Source organism: Camelina sativa, chromosome 19 (assembly GCF_030686135.1).
Source record: "Camelina sativa cultivar CO46 ecotype springtype chromosome 19, ASM3068613v1".
NCBI classification, from domain to species: Eukaryota; Viridiplantae; Streptophyta; class Magnoliopsida; order Brassicales; family Brassicaceae; genus Camelina; species Camelina sativa.
The window spans coordinates 17382635-17400188 of record NC_141898.1 but is presented as its reverse complement, the minus strand read 5'-3'; the positions used below and the strand labels follow the sequence as shown (position 1 = coordinate 17400188).

The following is a 17554-nucleotide window of genomic DNA, read 5'->3' as shown; positions in this document are numbered from 1 at the left end:
AAATCTTAGTTTTCAAAAATTTGATTAGGTAACAATAACTGAAATTTTAATTACTAACTTTCATACATAATTAATTTGAGAGAGAAATTGAATACTATTTTATGGAAAGTAAGAATTATTTGAATTTTTTTATTAGTTTAAGAATTAAATTACACTTAATAACAAAATTTTAAATGATCATCTTAAGACAAATGTCATTTGATGTAAATATTTACCAAGAAAGAGTGTAAAATTATATGGATACTTCTGCCTTAATAGCCATAACAGTGTATAGATTATTTCTAAAAATTTGAGATACACGTCATAAAAATATCAAGTAATATATATTAAATTATAAAATTAATAATCACAATATCTCTAAACTTTATTTAATACTACTATATAATACCACTAATTCCCTAGAATATCATAAAATATGATAGAAATGTTGCTAAAGTTTTTTTAATCAATGATTTATGTCTTCTTTATAAAATACTTAAAAGTTAAAACAGAGAAACCATAAACCTAAAACCTGGCAGTAACAGAACACAATGATGACGACTCTTCCAACATCGTTTTCTTCATTACCGGAGGACATCGTTCTCAACTGTTTGGCTCGTGTCTCTAAGTACCGCCGTCCAACTCTCATAGCTTCCCCTGATCTTGAGGCCACACGTTCCCGCAACGGAATAAAAGAAGAGGACCTCTGCGTCTGCTTTGACGTGCAAGCTAATGATCCTCGCTGGTTCACACTTGTACCATTTCCGACACAACAGAAACTGAAAGGTATCCATTCGTATTATAAACATCCCGATTCCTGCACCGTTATTTCAATCGGTTCAGAGATTTACATAATCGGAGGCCTCGTCAAATATGGAAAGAAAGGCAATAGAGTTTTGGTTCTTGATTGTGAATCACATCAATGGCGTAGACTACCAAATATGCGTCTATGTAGAAAATCTCCAGCCGCTGATGTAATCGACGGTAAGATTTACGTGATTGGAGGCTCTAACTCCCACAAAATCGAGAATTGGGGAGAGGTTTATGATCCAGAGACCAAAATTTGGGAGCCATTATTGCCTAAAACAGTACTAGATCTCACTACTCGTAAGAGTGTGGTTCCAGGTAAACTGGTAATGGGTGGAAAAGTTTATGATATGGATGGTTTGAAGCTTAACTTGAACACGAATGTGTGTTTGGTAGAAATAGAGAACATGATGTACCAAATATCGATTTCGGATGGGATGTTAGTGTGGTGTGATCTAGAGGAGAGTTTGGAGTTGAGTCGTAAGGTTGAGGGACTTGAAGGAGTGCCCCGTGATTCATATTTTACTAGTTATCTAACTTGGGTGGCAAGTTACGACCGAGGAAGGAGAGTAACAGTTTGGTGGAAGTTGTTGATAGCTCGTGGAAATTTTGATTTCGACGAATGTAAAACAGAGATATGGTGTGCAGAGATTTCGTTTGAGAGACGCGATTTAGGAAGGCTTTGGGGATTGGTTGAATGGTCTAAGAATATGTTTATTTTTGACCAAGACGAATATCATCCTGATTTCTTTTTGCATTCTGCTATTGTGACATACTGATCATTGGAATTTTATTTTAGTTTTTCGATTTAATTTTAGAGTTTGTACGGATTTTTTCTTTTAGTTTTTTTTTTGGTACGACTAGCATGATTTTTAAGAGATTTTATTGTGCTTGTTTAAAGAAAATATTACATTGTCTTTTAGACTATTGGTTCCATAATTAGTTATGTACGAAGAAATGGAACAAGCTCAAGAGTTGCTTTCTTGCTAACAATGATCGATCCGGTTGCTTCTAAGTCAATGTCTTTGGTAGTTTTCCCTTCCTGAGACAGATTCTCCTACCAGAACCAAATGGTAAAAGCTCAAAGTTTAGTCCTTTGTAATCTATGGAACTGTCAAGAAACCTTTCAGGATTATAAACTCATCCGGGTTGGTCCAGAGCTTTGGATCGCGTGCGATGGACTAACTGTTGACCATCAGCTGCGTTTTGGCGGGGATGTCGTAGCCTTGGATCTTCATGTTAAACAATGTCTCTCTTGGTAGCAAGAGTGGAGTTGTTGGGTGTAACCTGTATGTCTCCTTGACCATGAGCTTGAAGTAGTGAAGCTTATTGAGATCATCTTCTATGATTCTCTCCTTGTTGTCCCTGAGTGTCGTCCGAATCTCTTCTTGTACTTTCTTCATCACTCTCGGGTTTCGGATCAGCTCTGTCATTGCCCAGGCCTATTAGTAGCGACACTTGTGTTTACTCCTGCTAGGAATATGTCCTGACACAATCACAAACTAAAGGTCACAACTCCACAAGGTGTTGAAGTCTGTAAGAAAATTAATTTACCGAGATAGTTCCTTTTAAATGATCTGTAGTGAGGTTGAATGAGTTTCCATCTTTCTCTTGCTTCTTCATTAGACCAACCATCACGTCAACCACATCAGGTGTCTCTGGTACTCTTCTTCCAGAACTGAGATGATCATCTAGCACATTCTGGAAGAAAGTGTCGAGTTCCGAAAAAACATTACTCAATGTCTTGTTCTGACCAGACACCCGGTTGACAAGCGAACCAACTCTAGGGAAGAAATCAGAGAAAGCAGAACCGTCGATGAGCAAGTCAAACTTAGGGTGTTAACTAGATCCTCAACGTTATGCGCCACGACGAACTCACAGTTATGGATATTTATCCCAAACGCGAGCCTACACACGGTACTCGCTATGAGCGTGAAAAGGGTCTTCGTCAGATTCACCGGGGATTGTGTCAAAGCTAACTCGGTCAGTTTCTTGACCATCACGTCATCCTCTTCCTCTCTAATACACCTCATTGACTTCAATTTTCTCACGTTCAAGAGCTCCATAGCCACGAGCTTCCTTAACGCTTTCCATTCCTCACCATAAGGCGCGAATCCAATGTCTTTGAAGTTGTAAGAGATCATTCTGGTCGCTACCGTCTCTGGTCGGCTATAACATTCAAGATCGAGGGTCTTGAGAACTTCCTCTGCTCCTTGTTTTGATGACATCACAACCACGGGAACGAATCCGAAATGGAGAAGCATCACTGGTCCAAACTTTTGGGAGAGGTCTCGAAAACATATGTGAGACAATCCTTTGACGTTGTGTAAGTTTCCGATGATCGGAAGCCTTTGTGGCCCCGGAGGAAGCTTCCGTCTTTTGAGATTTTTAGAGAAAATTAATAAGGAAACTAAAAAAATGGGTAAGAAACAGAGGAAACAGAGCAAGATTGACATTGTTTGCTACATCTTTAAAAAAGTGCATATATAACTTAAAGATGTAGCAAACAATGTCAATCTTGCTCTGTTTCCTCTGTTTCTTGCCCATTTTTTTTAGTTTTCTTATCAATAACTACAAAAAAGTGCATATATAACTTAAAAATACATCTTTTAAAACAAAAATTTCCCCTAACAAATGGATTAACAAGGAACAGAGGGAGTACTATTCAAATAAGTGAATAACCATAGTAAGAGTTGTCTTGTCACATTATCAAATAATTTAACATATCAGAACGGATCATTAAATTACCAGCCATGAATTAAAACTAAGATGAGGGAAGGGGAATGAATCAGACGGTGGAGGAAGAGGATTTGAATAACAAACAAACCAAGCTAAGAGGTATAATTTTTATTCTATATTTGTATATAAACACAAATTAAAAGCCAAAGAAGAAACAAAAGCCGAACCAAAATGAATTATATACAAGAACCAAGCCAAATTTTTGCTTAGGTTTAAATAGTCGATTCGAAACAAAATATGTTAATGCATACGCACCAATAGAACGTTAAAATCAGCATAATTTGATTACGTAAACAAGTTATACTACATAGCACATACTGTATCGATGACTTCCACAAATCATAAATTTATAAGAAGGTACAGACAGATAAGTTGGAATGGCAATATTTGGTGGGAGAATAGAATTGAAAGCAAAGTAGTGGGCTTTTGCAATTAAATTTGTGCTATGTAGAGAATAAGTAGTGTTAAGCCGTTACGTTCTTCTATATTGTGGTGGTTGTAAACAATGTTGTAGAAGTGTTGCCACCTGAGAAACGTAAAGTGGGAATGCATGAGAAACCACTTCCTTGGCGTTATAGAACCGATAAACACGTGACAGTGCCCGTCTGAATTTTCGGAATCCGGCAGATTTTGGAAATGGCGCATGGTGATTTTTTGCACCTTTAGATTGGAATTGAGCACATTGGGTTTAGAAATTGCTATTTTTCCTCTATAAATAGAGGAACTCTATTTTTTTCTACAAAGATTCCTCTATTATAGAGAACAAAATAGCAATTCAAAGATGATTTAGTGAACGCAACAATAATTCTTGCAAACTTTTATTGAACGCAAAATGTGTATGTCAACAAATACTGAAAACTACGTTTACAGATCAATAACCCAGCTAAACCAATTTCCAAGTAAATACTCTGGAAGCAACAGCATATTATTTAAAACAAAAACAAAATAAAACTACTAATCTCTTCCCTGCTTTAATCTTTGGTTTCTAGATTTCATCAAACATTCAAGATCCAGACAACAAAGAAGCAGAGCACAAGTGGGAGAATAAAGAGCAGCCTAGCGAAAGAGATGATAATATCTACAAAGAAATCTAAACCGAATCCGAGTCATGTTAAAGAAAGAAAAAAAAAACCACATGAAAGACCCATCTAACTCTTATTATAATATCAGGCAGAGGGCATTGAGGTAGATATCACAACATAGGATAAGTACTGAAGTCCTTCCTGGATCTTTGTGATAGCTGTGGTTTGGTCAGAGCGAAGACTATCGTTGAAGGTGCTTGCTTTTTCCTGCATGGTTGATGTTTTCAGAAGTTCATCTTGGGAATCAGCAGCAGCAGTAACTCCTTTGATCGCAGCTGAGTATGTTTCAGATACATCTGATATACCTGCAATGTGGAAAAGGGTATTTGGAAACTGTCACTTTTCATCTACTGTTTCACAAGCATATTGTCTTCTGTCTAAATCCCAGACGCTAACTATATACAAGAGAGAACCCCTAAGTGGCTACGGTGAACTTTAATTTCAAAGAACTTCCCTTTTTTACAGTTTTAGTCTGTGTAGTTGAAGAAACGTTGCTTCTACCTTCTTCTTTTACAAATGAAAAGAGCAATTAATATTATCCTTACATAAGATGATTCTAGCAACCCAGGATACTCGGTAAGACATGCGATAGAACAGTTATAAGTCAAAGTAAGTTGAATAACTGTGGACCAACCTGTTATAAAACTGTTGGAAACTGCTTCAACATATCCAGCCATTGATTCTGCCTTGCCTTTAATCAGCTTAGCTTTCTCAGTAGGATCCTCTGGCCACTCGATTTTCAACGCCTCAGCGTCCTCATCCTGAACTTTGTTGGCATGAGATATCATGGACTTACTGAGGATAAGCAGATGAGTGACTGCAAAACAGCACATCTCTGAAAGCCTCTGCAGAACGAGATTTCATTTTAGTTGGTGGATTTTTTTCAGCCAACAAAACAGAACGATAATAGTGGTAGTAGAATAAATATTCTTAATTTTAAACAGAAATATGAAGGGATCACTCTTCGCACATGAACTCCTTCTGAGTGAAGAGATTCAAGCCTGCCACCAGTTCGCTGTATCATATCATTTACGTTTAGTCCTGCTAAAGCATTTGTGAACCTGAAAACCAGAAATGAAAAGCAACTGAAAAAACAGGCCAACGAAATATAATCCATACATATTTATCACTTTTTCATAATATGAGAAATTTCCTGACGCAAGATTCCAAGTTTCTAATTTTCACCTTCTCTAATCATATAGAGGATTGCATTTGGTAACTGATATGAAGGGACAACAACTGATACCTATAACATTCTTGGGCATTGAAGGGACGTATTGTGGTGATTTAATGAGAAAACACAGACAAAGGAAACTGATGGAGAAAATCAAAATGTCGAATCTGATAGATGGAAAGGGAAACAATGATAATTACCCAGCAGCCATATCAGCAGCTTTCCTGACACTCGAGTTATGCAGATTCTTCATGTCATCATCATTGCCTTCAGTTTTGATATCTATATTTTTCCCTTTGTCAGACTCTGCTTTACTTTTACTCGTTTCATCAGCGAAGCTGAACAGTTGTTGAATTTGTTTGAGCTTTCCATCGTACAACGATTTCTCATCTGGTGACAATTTCCCCTTTCTCCTGTTGAACAACAGAGTATAGTGGCTTGCCAATGCTTCCAATTCCTGAAATCGCCATAAATAAAATAACTGAGGGAAGACAAAATCGATTAGCAGAGAATGAATTGCCAGGTGATTTTCAGAGATAAGTGGATCACCTCAAGCTGCTCAGGACCACCATAAATGTAAAAGCATCGATCAAATGTCACTTCCTCAAGTACTTGATCTACCCCATTCTTCTCAACCCCAAGACCAGTCTCTGTAATTAGTAAATCCATGGTCTCCTTGCCCACAAATTCAAGTACTTGCATTCCTTTGGCAGTTAATGCTTTTCCCGTCTGCAGAACAGAAGTAAGGCTAAATATAATGTTACGCTAAGAAGACAGAAAACGACACAAAAAAGCACAAACCTCCAGTAGAGACGGTGCACCAGATCCAGCTTCCCTGGGCGAAGAACCTTGCTGGACACTGTTTTCAAGCCTACAAGAGAAATTGCGGAGCGTTAATAACTTGATCTTCTTCCTAGGGGAACCAGTCTATACCGAAGAAACACATGACCTCCGGGTTCATTAAGCCACCACAGTCTAAACCAGTCATAGGCAAACAATGTATTCTTATCTTCAGGAAATGACAAATATAGTTTGCCCAACATTTTACTGGTAATGAATCAAAAAAGAGCACGCTAATTTACGAAAAGAGGAATCTTTTAACGTAAATGAACTTAGTATGGTCATTGTATGGTTTGCCAACAAAGTTTAAATGCTCAAACACTTATGTGCAGAAAGGGAATGCTAAACAATTAAAGTAATTAACTTAGTATGCTAAACAATTAAAGTAATTCATTTAAATTCCAACACCCCAGTTTCCAATCAAAGGATTACTTTCCAGTTGGCCTTAACCATTTTTCGTTCACAAAGTTTGTCATCAGTAAAAGAAAAAAAAATGTTGAGAGGAACATACTTTTGCACCAAACTTGTGCCCCCTTTTAACGCATTTCCGAATGCCTGCCAAGCTCCAGAAGTGAAGCTCTCAACTGAATCGTCGAAAACCTTCAAACCCTGGAGAAGTAAGATCTAATAGTTACTATTTAAATTCAAACGTATAAGCAAATGAAGAATAACGACTTTAAGCCAACAGTAAATTAAAAAAAAAAAAAAAAAACGAATACGGATGAAAAAAGGTATATGTAGGAAAAAGCATTATAGCATTTACAATATTATCATTTATCAGTGGCATTAAAAAAACATGCCTGGCTAAGAAGTGACTCTTCACTGGCACCCTCCAATCTCTCGAGAGCTGACTTCTTCAACTTTGAATTCTCATCATCACTATCCTGCTCTGTATCAGGTTCTTCAGTTTTATCTTCTTCCTTGGCAGAAGATTCAGAGTCTTCATCTGCTTCTCCCATCTCTGCAATGCTTTTAGCTGCTTTCTCTGCCACTGCTGCAGCCTACAACGGGAGAAGAAAATCAGTGTCCATCATTATTCATAAAAAGGATGATTTTTTAAAACTAGTAAAACAAAGTTTCCTTAAACAAACATGTACTGAAATAAACAGACACCGTACCAAAACCTCTCAAGATAGAAAGGTTACATTATCTTTCTAAAGTAGGCTAGGGTAGGATAGATAATAAACACTTTTGTATTATCCCATCAGATTAATCCTAATATACCAAATCAATAACAAATTATTCAGTAGATGCGAAATAGTGTACTCCTTAAGAAACTCATGACATACAAATGCAGAGTTCCACTGAGTTACAATACACCATAAAATGGTACCATAGGATTCGGATCCAATATCAGAAAACACTAAATTCATAAAAAAAAAAAAAAAAATTAGGTCAAAATTAGAACATACATTACGAGATATATCTTCGGCAGCTTTTTGAAGATCCGAAAGGACAGAGAAGCCAGAGAAACCCCATCCCCAACCACCACCAGAACTCTTGGGCGTCGCATCCGATTTCTCAATCTCGGGGTCCTCTTCCTTAACCGGGGATGATTTCTCCTCGTGCATTTGCTGCTTGTCTTCCTCCATCGTCGTTTCGGGATCAAATTAGGGTTTCCCAAAAATCGGATTTACCAGAAATGAGAAATGAGCGATTGATTGGGTTTTGTTCGAACTAAAAGATTTCGAATCGAAAAAAGGAAAAACTGTAATTCAGTTAGCTGAAACTCAAAAGACTTAACCGGAAAATCATGATTATGCTTCGTCGTGCAGCAAAAAGGATCTTCCACCATACGCCGTGTTTGTATTACATAAAAAAAAAAAAAAAAAAAAAATTCATTGGCCCAATAACCCAACCCAATAGCCCAATAGGTTTACTAAACTAAATTAACTATTCTATGGGAAAAAAGTCATAAAAGTTGGCATTATAATAGAAATAGGCACTTGTTGAGGTAAATATTAGAAACTAGTCTTAGACTCTAGAGTAGACTAAATAAATATGGGATCGTGAGATTGAGCCATCGAGGGCCATACCAATCGTAAACGGTTTAAACGCACAAGGGAAGAAGCATAAAAACAACAACTCCTTTGTTTTTCAAAGTGTTAAAAATCTTCTATGGACCAAAAAGATGTTTATATAAACAGTTTACTACACAAACTTTGTACGGTTACTCGTAAGTACGGAGTTAATGCCACTAAAGTTACATTTGCCCTCCTTCTTTTTTTTCTTCTTCTGTCTTCCATCAGTTTTGTTATCTTCTTTTGTTTCTCCTCATGACGTTCTCGACTTCACTCTCTCTAATATTAGTTAGTAGCCTTGGAACATTGGTGGTGGTGGTGATGCATATTGGTGGCCGATGGATGGTGGAAGGATGAATTCTTCACTTGGCGGTGGTGCTTCTACTGTCCGTGTCGGTGCTCGTGGCGGAGGAGAGTTGACCGGTGTTTGTGTTGGTGGTGAACTCATCTTTGGTGGTAAATGCGGAGGAGAGTATACTGGTGGTGGCGGTGGTGACTTTACTGGCGGTGGTGTTGGGGAATATACCGGCGGTGGAGGAGGAGAATATACAGGTGGTGGTGGGGAATATACTGGCGGTGGAGGGGAGTGAACAGGTGGTGGTGGTGAAAATACCGGTGGAGGTGGTGGCGGTGGAGAATAAACCGGTGGTGGTGGTGAATGGACAGGTGGTGGAGGAGAGTGTACTGGCGGTGGTGGTGAGTGGACTGGTGGTGGCGGCGGTGGAGAATGTACCGGTGGTGGTGGAGAATGTACCGGCGGTGGTGGTGAATGGACTGGCGGTGGAGGAGAGTGTACTGGGGGTGGTGGTGAATGAACTGGTGGTGGCGGCGGTGGAGAATAAACCGGTGGTGGTGGTGAATAGACTGGTGGTGGAGGCGGTGGAGAATATACCGGCGGTGGTGGTGGAGACTGAGCTTGAGGCGGAGGAGGGCTACGCCGGAACTTCACAGGAGACTGATCATATGGGTCATTTGGTTGTGGTGACTCTTTCGGTGGTTGTGGTTTATGAACCAGTGGTGGAGGTGACTGGACCGGTGGTGGGGGTGGTAGAGAGTATACCGGTGGTGGTGGAGAATGGACCGGTGGTGGTGGTGAATGGACTGGCGGTGGAGGAGAGTGTACTGGTGGTGGTGGTGAATGGACTGGTGGTGGTGGCGGTGGAGAATAAACCGGTGGTGGAGGCAGTGGGGAATATACCGGCGGTGGTGGTGGTGGAGACTGAACTTGAGGCGGAGGAGGGCTGCGCCGGAACTTCACAGGAGACTGATCATATGGGCCATTTGGTTGTGGTGACTCTTTTGGTGGTTGTGGTTTATGGACAGGTGGTGGAGGAGAATGTACCGGTGGTGATGGTGAATGGACTGGGGGTGTAGGCGGTGGAGAGTGAACCACCGGGTTATGTGGTTGCTCTGGTGGAGGCGGGCTACGCCGGAACTTCACTGGGGACTGATTATATGGGTCATTTGGTTGTGGTGACCCTTTTGGTGTTTGTGGTTTATGAACCGGCCTAGTTGGCACAGGTGATGGGGACTTTGACGGCGCAACGTGGCTAGAACCACCTGCGCACTTGTCCTTACTACAATCGACTGGACGGCTAATCACCACCGCACACTCCTTGGCTGATCGTTGCTTAGGCCTATCTGGCAAGCAGTTACGTGTATCATCCAATGCGACCTCCGTGCGACTACCTGGAACACACGAATCGCCTTGTCCGTTTAAGTAATTGTAGGCGTAAGTCAAGTTAACCAGTTTAGGCAACTTGCAGACATTCTCCGGTACAAACCCTGTGAGTTTATTCACAGAGATATCAAACTCTTCGACACCCGTAAGCCCTACAAAGCTGGGTGGTAGAACACCGGTGAAGGAGTTCATGCTAGCATCAAACACGTTCAAATTAGCTAGCTTCCCAATCTCTGATGGGAAACAACCGCCGAGATTGTTGTCCTTAAAGATAATCTCGTTTAGGTTCTTCATGTTTCCAATGGTTTTAGGGATACAACCGCTGAATTTGTTGTGTGCAAAGGTCACGACGGAGGCTGTTGATTCTCCAAGGGAATCAGGAATGGTAGATGTGAATCTGTTGTTGTTCAAGAAAATTGCATCGAGATCCTTCTTGAAAAGCTCAGGAGGGACTTGACCTTCGAAATCATTGTATCTGACGTCGATGAACTTAACGGCCGGCCATGAGAGGACAACAGAAGGGAAAGGTCCAACAAACCGGTTGTTGCTGACATCGAACTCGTGCATTAGCCTCAACTTCTCGAAACTCTTGGGTATGATACCACAGAACCGGTTCGAATTCAAATGGAACATCGCCACGTCGGTCATCAAACCAAGCTCAGCCGGTAAATGCCCTGCGATATCCGCTCCATTCAAATCAACCCCCGCCACAACCGCGACGTTAGGATCATCAAGAGCAGGGGCACAGAACACGCCCGTGTACCCACACACGTGAGGTCCATGCCAGTTTCCTGTGGTGTTAAACGGGTCTGAATACACGGCCTTTTTCCAGGCCTGGAGAGCTATATAGGCTCTCTTAAGCCTATGGTTCGCAAAGGTCACCTTAAGATCAACCTCATACTCAATATCATCAGGAAGTTCGCCATTTTCGGGTAATGTCAAGAGCTGTCGTTGTGCAATAAATGAAGCTTCTGCATCGGTGAGTGCTAAAACAACAGAGGAGGAGAAGAAGAAGAAGAGAGAAAAGAATAAAAGGAAGCAGCCAAAGGGCGGTAAAGAAAATGTAGGTTTAGTCATGGCTTTGAAGAACAAAACCTTGGAAAATACCCAAGGCTGCTTATAGATATGGGGCATAGAAAGTTCCGATGAAAACACCAAAGGGTTATTATTAATAATGCCAAACGATTTTCATTTTTGCATCACCAAACAATTTGTTTTGCCTATCTTTAGACCAATCTTGTTTTTGCCTTTCAAGGATTTTGCTTCACATCCGGAGAACAAACATAATCAAGAATAGAAATCTCTTTGACAACCAAAACCGCGTAGTACTATAATAGGCACACGGGATCAAAACAAAACGAACATCAAGCAATAACAACCACATTTCTATGGCGATATGATCAGATTGATATGATCTAAAGCAAAACCAACAACTATATTTACATAGAAGTGTGAACTTTCTAAACCCCTTCCTTCAGTCGGTTTCGTGGTCAGGAGCGTGAGAGAACCAAGCAGGGATAGTTCCTTTAGCTCTAAGCAATCTAGTGAAAGCAGAATCCGGCATCTTCGATTTCTCTTCTTCCTCCAATTCTTTCTCAGATTTTGGTAAACCATCAGGAATATGATGAACATGTAGTAGTCTCATTCCTTTCTCCTTATCTGAGTCCTCTGCTACATCTTGTAAACCATTCTTGGTTTTGTTATCTTTCTCCATTGAAGCAACTCCATGTAAACACCCGATTAAAGATTTCACACCGCCTGTTTGCAAGATCAGATTCTCAACTTCAACCTTTGGCTTCTCTCTCTGCAAAATCACAAGAAACAAAAACTAAGTCCTCTCAAGTAAAACCAAAAACTGGATTCTCAAATTACAAAAGAATATCAAATCCTTACTTCGAGTTCTTTGAGTTCAAAGTAAGCTCTCCAGCAACTGTAAGAGTCATCACCTTCAAGCGTCGAACAGTAATCTAAGAACATTCAAAAAATTCCATCAAGGAGATCATTCTAATTATATCGATCGATACGATTCAATGATGTGTAAATAAATATGTTTACCTGAGAGTTCGGTTTCGGCTTTTTCAATCAGCGGCGGATCTTGAAGAACCCTGTCGAATTTTCCACGGCTGAAGAGTTCAAGCTTAGGGACGTCTCTGGTGTTTGAACAACGGACTACCGGGAAGGATCTCGCCGGAAAACAAGACGGTGAGACGAACTTGGTGGTGTCGTTGAACTCAATAGGGAGATGAAACGAACGAAGAGTCACAGACTTTATCATCATCTCTAGTTCCTCTACGAAGAAGTGAAGATATTTATCAAACTTAATCAGAAAAAAGCTGAGTTAAATAATAACTACGAAGCTGAAGGACAAAGAGTTAAGTGGATAAGGATTGAGATATTTATTGATTGATAGTGATGGATATGAATATGATGATAAAAAGTGAATTATTTCAGGTGATGATTTCAATATGGCCCCATAGTATTAGCGCCGTTGATATAAGTTTGTGTGTGTATTCGTTATTCAGATAAGGTTGTAAATATCTTTCATGGGTGTACCACGTTGGCAAGGAAAAAAATAAGTTTGTTCCTATCAGTTAGAGTTAGTCCTGGGAGTTCGGATGTTTGGTTCTGTTCTTGATATATTCATTCGGTTCCAGTTATTATAGATATAGGAATTTAGGATCTATTCGGTTAATTTACTATTTCAGTTCGGGTTTGTTTCGGTTTCAGTTATTTTCAGTTCGGTTCTGGGTATCCGAAACAGTGTAATATATATTTTAGAAAATACTATTTAAATAAAATTTGATTATAATTTAATAAATATATCTAAAAATTTCCAGATATTTGGTTTATTTAAAATATTTTGGTATTTTGGTCTAAATATATAAGGTTTTTTAGTTTAGTTTTTATTACCTTATATAAATTAAAATGTATTGTAATATCAAAACTTCGACGTGGTGTAGTGGCTACAACACTTGTTCAAATTTGTAGAGGTCTCAAGAGTCAAGACTAATACACATTTTTAATATGAGTTCGGTTTGGTTCAGATAACCGAATGGATATCGGTTCGGTTCGGTTAATAACTGATATCCATGGATAGCTGAAACACTATCCAATCGGTTATTGCCCACTAACCGGTACCAAAACCGAACCGAAATTTTGGTTTCGGTTCGGTCCATTCGGTTTGGTTTATTTGCCCAACACTAAGTTAGACTATGTATAATTGTTTTAAAATTACAAGACTCATTTTTTCATTTTTAATATTATACATCATCTTCTATCTTTTCCGCGTTATATTCTAACACCTACATCATTTTTACATTCTACAATAGTTTTGTTTAATAAAATTACAATACCTTACCCTACCAAAGTTATTTCATATTTTTCACTTTATTTATGTTTATTTTTGTGATCACATATTATTAACCATAGTTGATATCAAATGAAATTAAAATAAGTAAAAAATAAATATATTTATAAAATAAATTGAGATTTTGTTTTTATTTTGTAAATTATATAAATTGTTATGAAGGTTGATAGCAGAAATATAGTAGAAAAGATGGTTTTTTTGTTTGTCCAAATTAAATGAAACAAGTCTCTATTTATAGAGAATGAGAAATGATGAATTTTGGTATAAAAATATTAAAATAAAATTTTGATATTCAATATGATAATTTATCTCAAATAATTGGTTGAGCAAAAAATATCTTAAATCTTACTATCCAATAGAAACAAAACAAATCTCTTTATCTAAATATTATCCTATAGTTAAAAAAGTAAACCATTTAGAACATGGCACGTGGCGATTAACCCCACTACTTTTGCACTTCAACGGAGTTGAATGTTTTCAACTGTGTTGTCTCTATCTCATCTCTTTTTTTTTGCAACACCCTATTGCATCGCTTCAACAGTTGAAATTTTTATTCAACAGTTTAAAACTACACCATTGTAAGTAGTCTTATACATTATGATGGAATGAGAAACATTTTTGTAGAAATTCCTAATTGTAAAACATTTTTTCTTATCAAGAAAATCTAGTAAGAAAAACTATGGTTAACAGAAAAAGAGTGCAGCGCACTTTTACTCCCCCTCATGAATGCATCACTTGAAATCTTCGAGATAACGCAATTCCATATGACGAATTAACTTCTTGAAAATAGTGGTTGAAAATGCTTTCATAAATGGTTCGCCAAATCTTCTCTTGAATGAATCATAGTAAATGTGTATCACCATTCTTCTATCAGTTATGAGATTCGCAAGTGACTCATCTTCATCATTATCTTTGTTTCTCACGATCTTAAAGACTTTGAAGATAATAGTCTTTCACCATTGGAATCATAATATTCCTTTTCAGGTGTTTATCTTTCGCGTCTTCTTTGTTGTCTCGTTAAAAACCTTTTGTCTCAACATGATTACTTTTCAAATCTTCAAGATTTGCTCTATCATATGAGTGATTAAACTCATTTTGGGCGTGAACATAATCTTATATTTGTTCCAACACCTTTCTATGTGGGATTCATTAATTCTCTCCCTCGAGATGATGACACACTACAAGAAAACATAACAGTTTCCGACGGTCAAATCAGTCGGGAAACGGTCGAAAACAAACATTTCCAACCATTAACCAATGACGGTAAATCGGTCGAAAATCGCTGGTCGAAAATTTATTTGGTTGGAAATCCGTCGGAAATTTCCAACCGAAAAGGTGGTTGGAAATTCGTTGGTAATAAACGGTCGGAAAATTGTCAGAATATTTGACCGATTTCCGACGATTTAAAAGTGGTCAGAACAAAATTACCGTCGATTTTCCAACCGAAATATTTTCCAACCAAATGTATTAAAACGTATGGATGCTAATAATTGATATTTAGAACTTTTATATCAAATTAAATTAAAATAAGAAATGTTACATAAATTAAAATTAGAAAGGCTAAAGAAATAAGTCAAATTGTCAATTAAAACCAAAAAAATAGTTTTGAAATCTCAACAAAATTATAGAAACTAAATAATACACTTAGTTAAATTAAACCATTAATCTACTCTTGAGTTTCATCTTCATCTTCTTCTTGGATCTACTTTACTCTTTTCCTTTTTCTTTAATAGAGTTTCACACATGGTCACTACCTTGAATTCTCCATGTTTTGACTTCATAACCAAATCTGCATAAAAGAGAAAGAGCACTTGAAATCACAAAAGAGAGTACATGACCCAAGAATCTAATTCTTGATTCTATAAACAAAAAAAAACTAAACCATAGATCTGAAAAAAAAAATCCAATTCATTTTGAAACCCTAATTTTGATTTTAAAATCAAAGTTTCTAATTTGGATTCTATGAGTAGAGCATCAAAATCAATGAAACTGAAAACTCTAGTTAAACTAGTGTTCTTATGAAATCAACAAAATTGAAATCAATTCAAAGAATCTAAATATTTAAATATCTATGATGGAAGAATAAATAACCTAAGCTGGCTTGGATCTATGAGACTTGTCTTCCTCCTTTCATGTACCATCAATTGATTCATCTGCTTTGAAAGATTTTGGTTAGAAAAAAAAAGAGATTTTGGTCAGAGAAGATGAAGAACGAAGAGATAGAGTAAAAAAGATAAAAAATGAAAATATAGAGAGAATGAGGGTTGACTTTAATTAGGGTTGTTAGAATAATTTTGGTCGGAAAACGGTTGGTAAAAACCGACGGATATATTTGTTTGAGATTTCGTTAGAAATTACAGACCGATTTCCAATCGTTTTGAAAGATCGGAAATTACTGACCAATTCTCGACCAAAAATTAAAAGCGGTTGGAAAATTGGTCGGAAAACAGTCGTTAATTACTGACGGATATATTAGTCGAATTGTTTGTCGGAATTTACCGACCGATTTTCAATCATTTAAAGAGGTTGGAAATTACCGACCGATTGTCAACCGAATTTTATATTCGTCAATTAACGGTTGGAAATTAGTCAAAAAAATTACTGACCAATAAATCGGTCGGAGATTTGGTCGGAATCAACAATGTTTTCTTGTACTTCATGTCTATCAATCTCGATTTGAATCCCACTTTGTAATCAATAGCATTCTCAAATTGGATAATGTATTATATCTTATACCCTTTTCACTTTAAGACTAATTGGAAGACTATAACACATTAATATCAAATTGTGTTCCAATAGACAATAATATATATACTCTATTCAAGAGGTTTCAATACTTTTCCTACTACTTCTTAATATTGTAGTAGAATAGTAGAAATTGTCTCACACTAGCTTTTTCATCGTCATATATATATATATGAGATAAATACATCTTTTACTTATTATTCACTTCTAGTGGAGAAACTAGTCGTTGTTGACCACGACTTTATATATCATATCCACATCATGACCATTTTTGTAGCAACATTCTTATCATTAGTGTGGCCTTTTTCATTTTACTTTATAGTTGTAACATCCGCAAACCGAAATCCCGGTGTAGAGGGTGCATCAGTCGATGCATAGCCGGTTTAGTGCAGACGAGTTTAAGTTAAACGCTGCGTTTTGGGTTAGGGAAAACCCTTAACTCGAGTGTTTTGTCTCATTCGACGAGTTTAACCGTTTCTGAGAGAAAAGAAGAGAGAAAAAGAGTTCTAATTGTTCTTGGTGAGATTTTAGAAGTTTGAGGCTGTTCCTGTAGAGATCTGTAGCTGGAATCGTTGTCGGAGCTTCCTGGAAGTAATTTCTTGCTTGTTTGAGGTTCAGATTCGTCTTGGCAAAGGTAAGTGCATGACCATGACTTATCTAAGCTGGATATTTCTCCAATCTGCTTGTTTATGTGTTATTTGACTTGTTAGTATGTTATTTGGGACGTTGGGAAGCTTTCTTGTGGCTTGGGATCGACTTTTGTGGTTGTAGGAACAAAGATACGGCGAGAAGCTTCGGGGAAAAACAATGCTTGTCATGTGCATCGGTCGATGCACTTTGTGCGTCGGTCGATGCAAGTGCGAGGACGGCGCATAAAACCTAGAGTTTCCGTGCTATGTCGAGCATGCGTCGGTCGATGCAATAGGAGTATCGGTCGCTGCAAGTGAACCTTTCATCGGTCGATGCATATCATGCGTCGGTCGATGCAACCCCAACAGGTGTCGGTCGATGCATGCTTGTTGTCGTTCGATGCGGAGTCCTGGTTTGTTATTGTTGATTGTTGATTGTTGGTTGATGGTTAGAGATGTCTCTATTGTTTGTGTGTATAGCCCAGTAGAT

The 17554-nt window shown here is 38.0% G+C and overlaps 3 protein-coding genes and 2 pseudogenes across 4 annotated transcripts; 1 reads left to right on the top strand and 4 right to left on the bottom strand.

Annotated features, from left to right (window-relative positions):
* The first annotated feature begins 421 nt into the window (after nucleotides 1–421).
* LOC104768081 (putative F-box/kelch-repeat protein At5g03000 pseudogene) lies at nucleotides 422–1713 on the top strand (annotated as a pseudogene). Its single transcript, XR_015590556.1, has one exon. The product of XR_015590556.1 is annotated as a putative F-box/kelch-repeat protein At5g03000 pseudogene (transcript).
* A 16-nt stretch (nucleotides 1714–1729) lies between these two features.
* Nucleotides 1730–3242, bottom strand: LOC104768084 (cytochrome P450 71B7-like; annotated as a pseudogene).
* A 1250-nt stretch (nucleotides 3243–4492) lies between these two features.
* LOC104747403 (uncharacterized) lies at nucleotides 4493–8482 on the bottom strand. Its single transcript, XM_010490880.2, has 9 exons — nucleotides 8034–8482; nucleotides 7422–7622; nucleotides 7133–7230; nucleotides 6583–6652; nucleotides 6331–6510; nucleotides 5982–6238; nucleotides 5578–5668; nucleotides 5242–5452; nucleotides 4493–4912 (listed from the first exon to the last, which is right to left on the bottom strand). The coding sequence occupies exons 1-9, from the start codon at nucleotides 8211–8213 to the stop codon at nucleotides 4692–4694; spliced, it is 1509 nt and encodes a 502-aa protein (XP_010489182.2). The 5' UTR covers nucleotides 8214–8482; the 3' UTR covers nucleotides 4493–4691.
* Nucleotides 8483–8710: 228 nt separating this feature from the next.
* On the bottom strand, nucleotides 8711–11470 carry LOC104766907 (pollen-specific leucine-rich repeat extensin-like protein 3). The gene has a single exon (XM_087500612.1). The coding sequence runs from the start codon at nucleotides 11455–11457 to the stop codon at nucleotides 8932–8934; it is 2526 nt and encodes an 841-aa protein (XP_087356738.1). The 5' UTR covers nucleotides 11458–11470; the 3' UTR covers nucleotides 8711–8931.
* A 137-nt stretch (nucleotides 11471–11607) lies between these two features.
* Nucleotides 11608–12836, bottom strand: LOC104766905 (CCG-binding protein 1-like). Its single transcript, XM_010490881.2, has 3 exons — nucleotides 12379–12836; nucleotides 12217–12290; nucleotides 11608–12127 (listed from the first exon to the last, which is right to left on the bottom strand). The coding sequence occupies exons 1-3, from the start codon at nucleotides 12599–12601 to the stop codon at nucleotides 11798–11800; spliced, it is 627 nt and encodes a 208-aa protein (XP_010489183.2). The 5' UTR covers nucleotides 12602–12836; the 3' UTR covers nucleotides 11608–11797.
* Between the last annotated feature and the right edge of the window lie 4718 nt (nucleotides 12837–17554).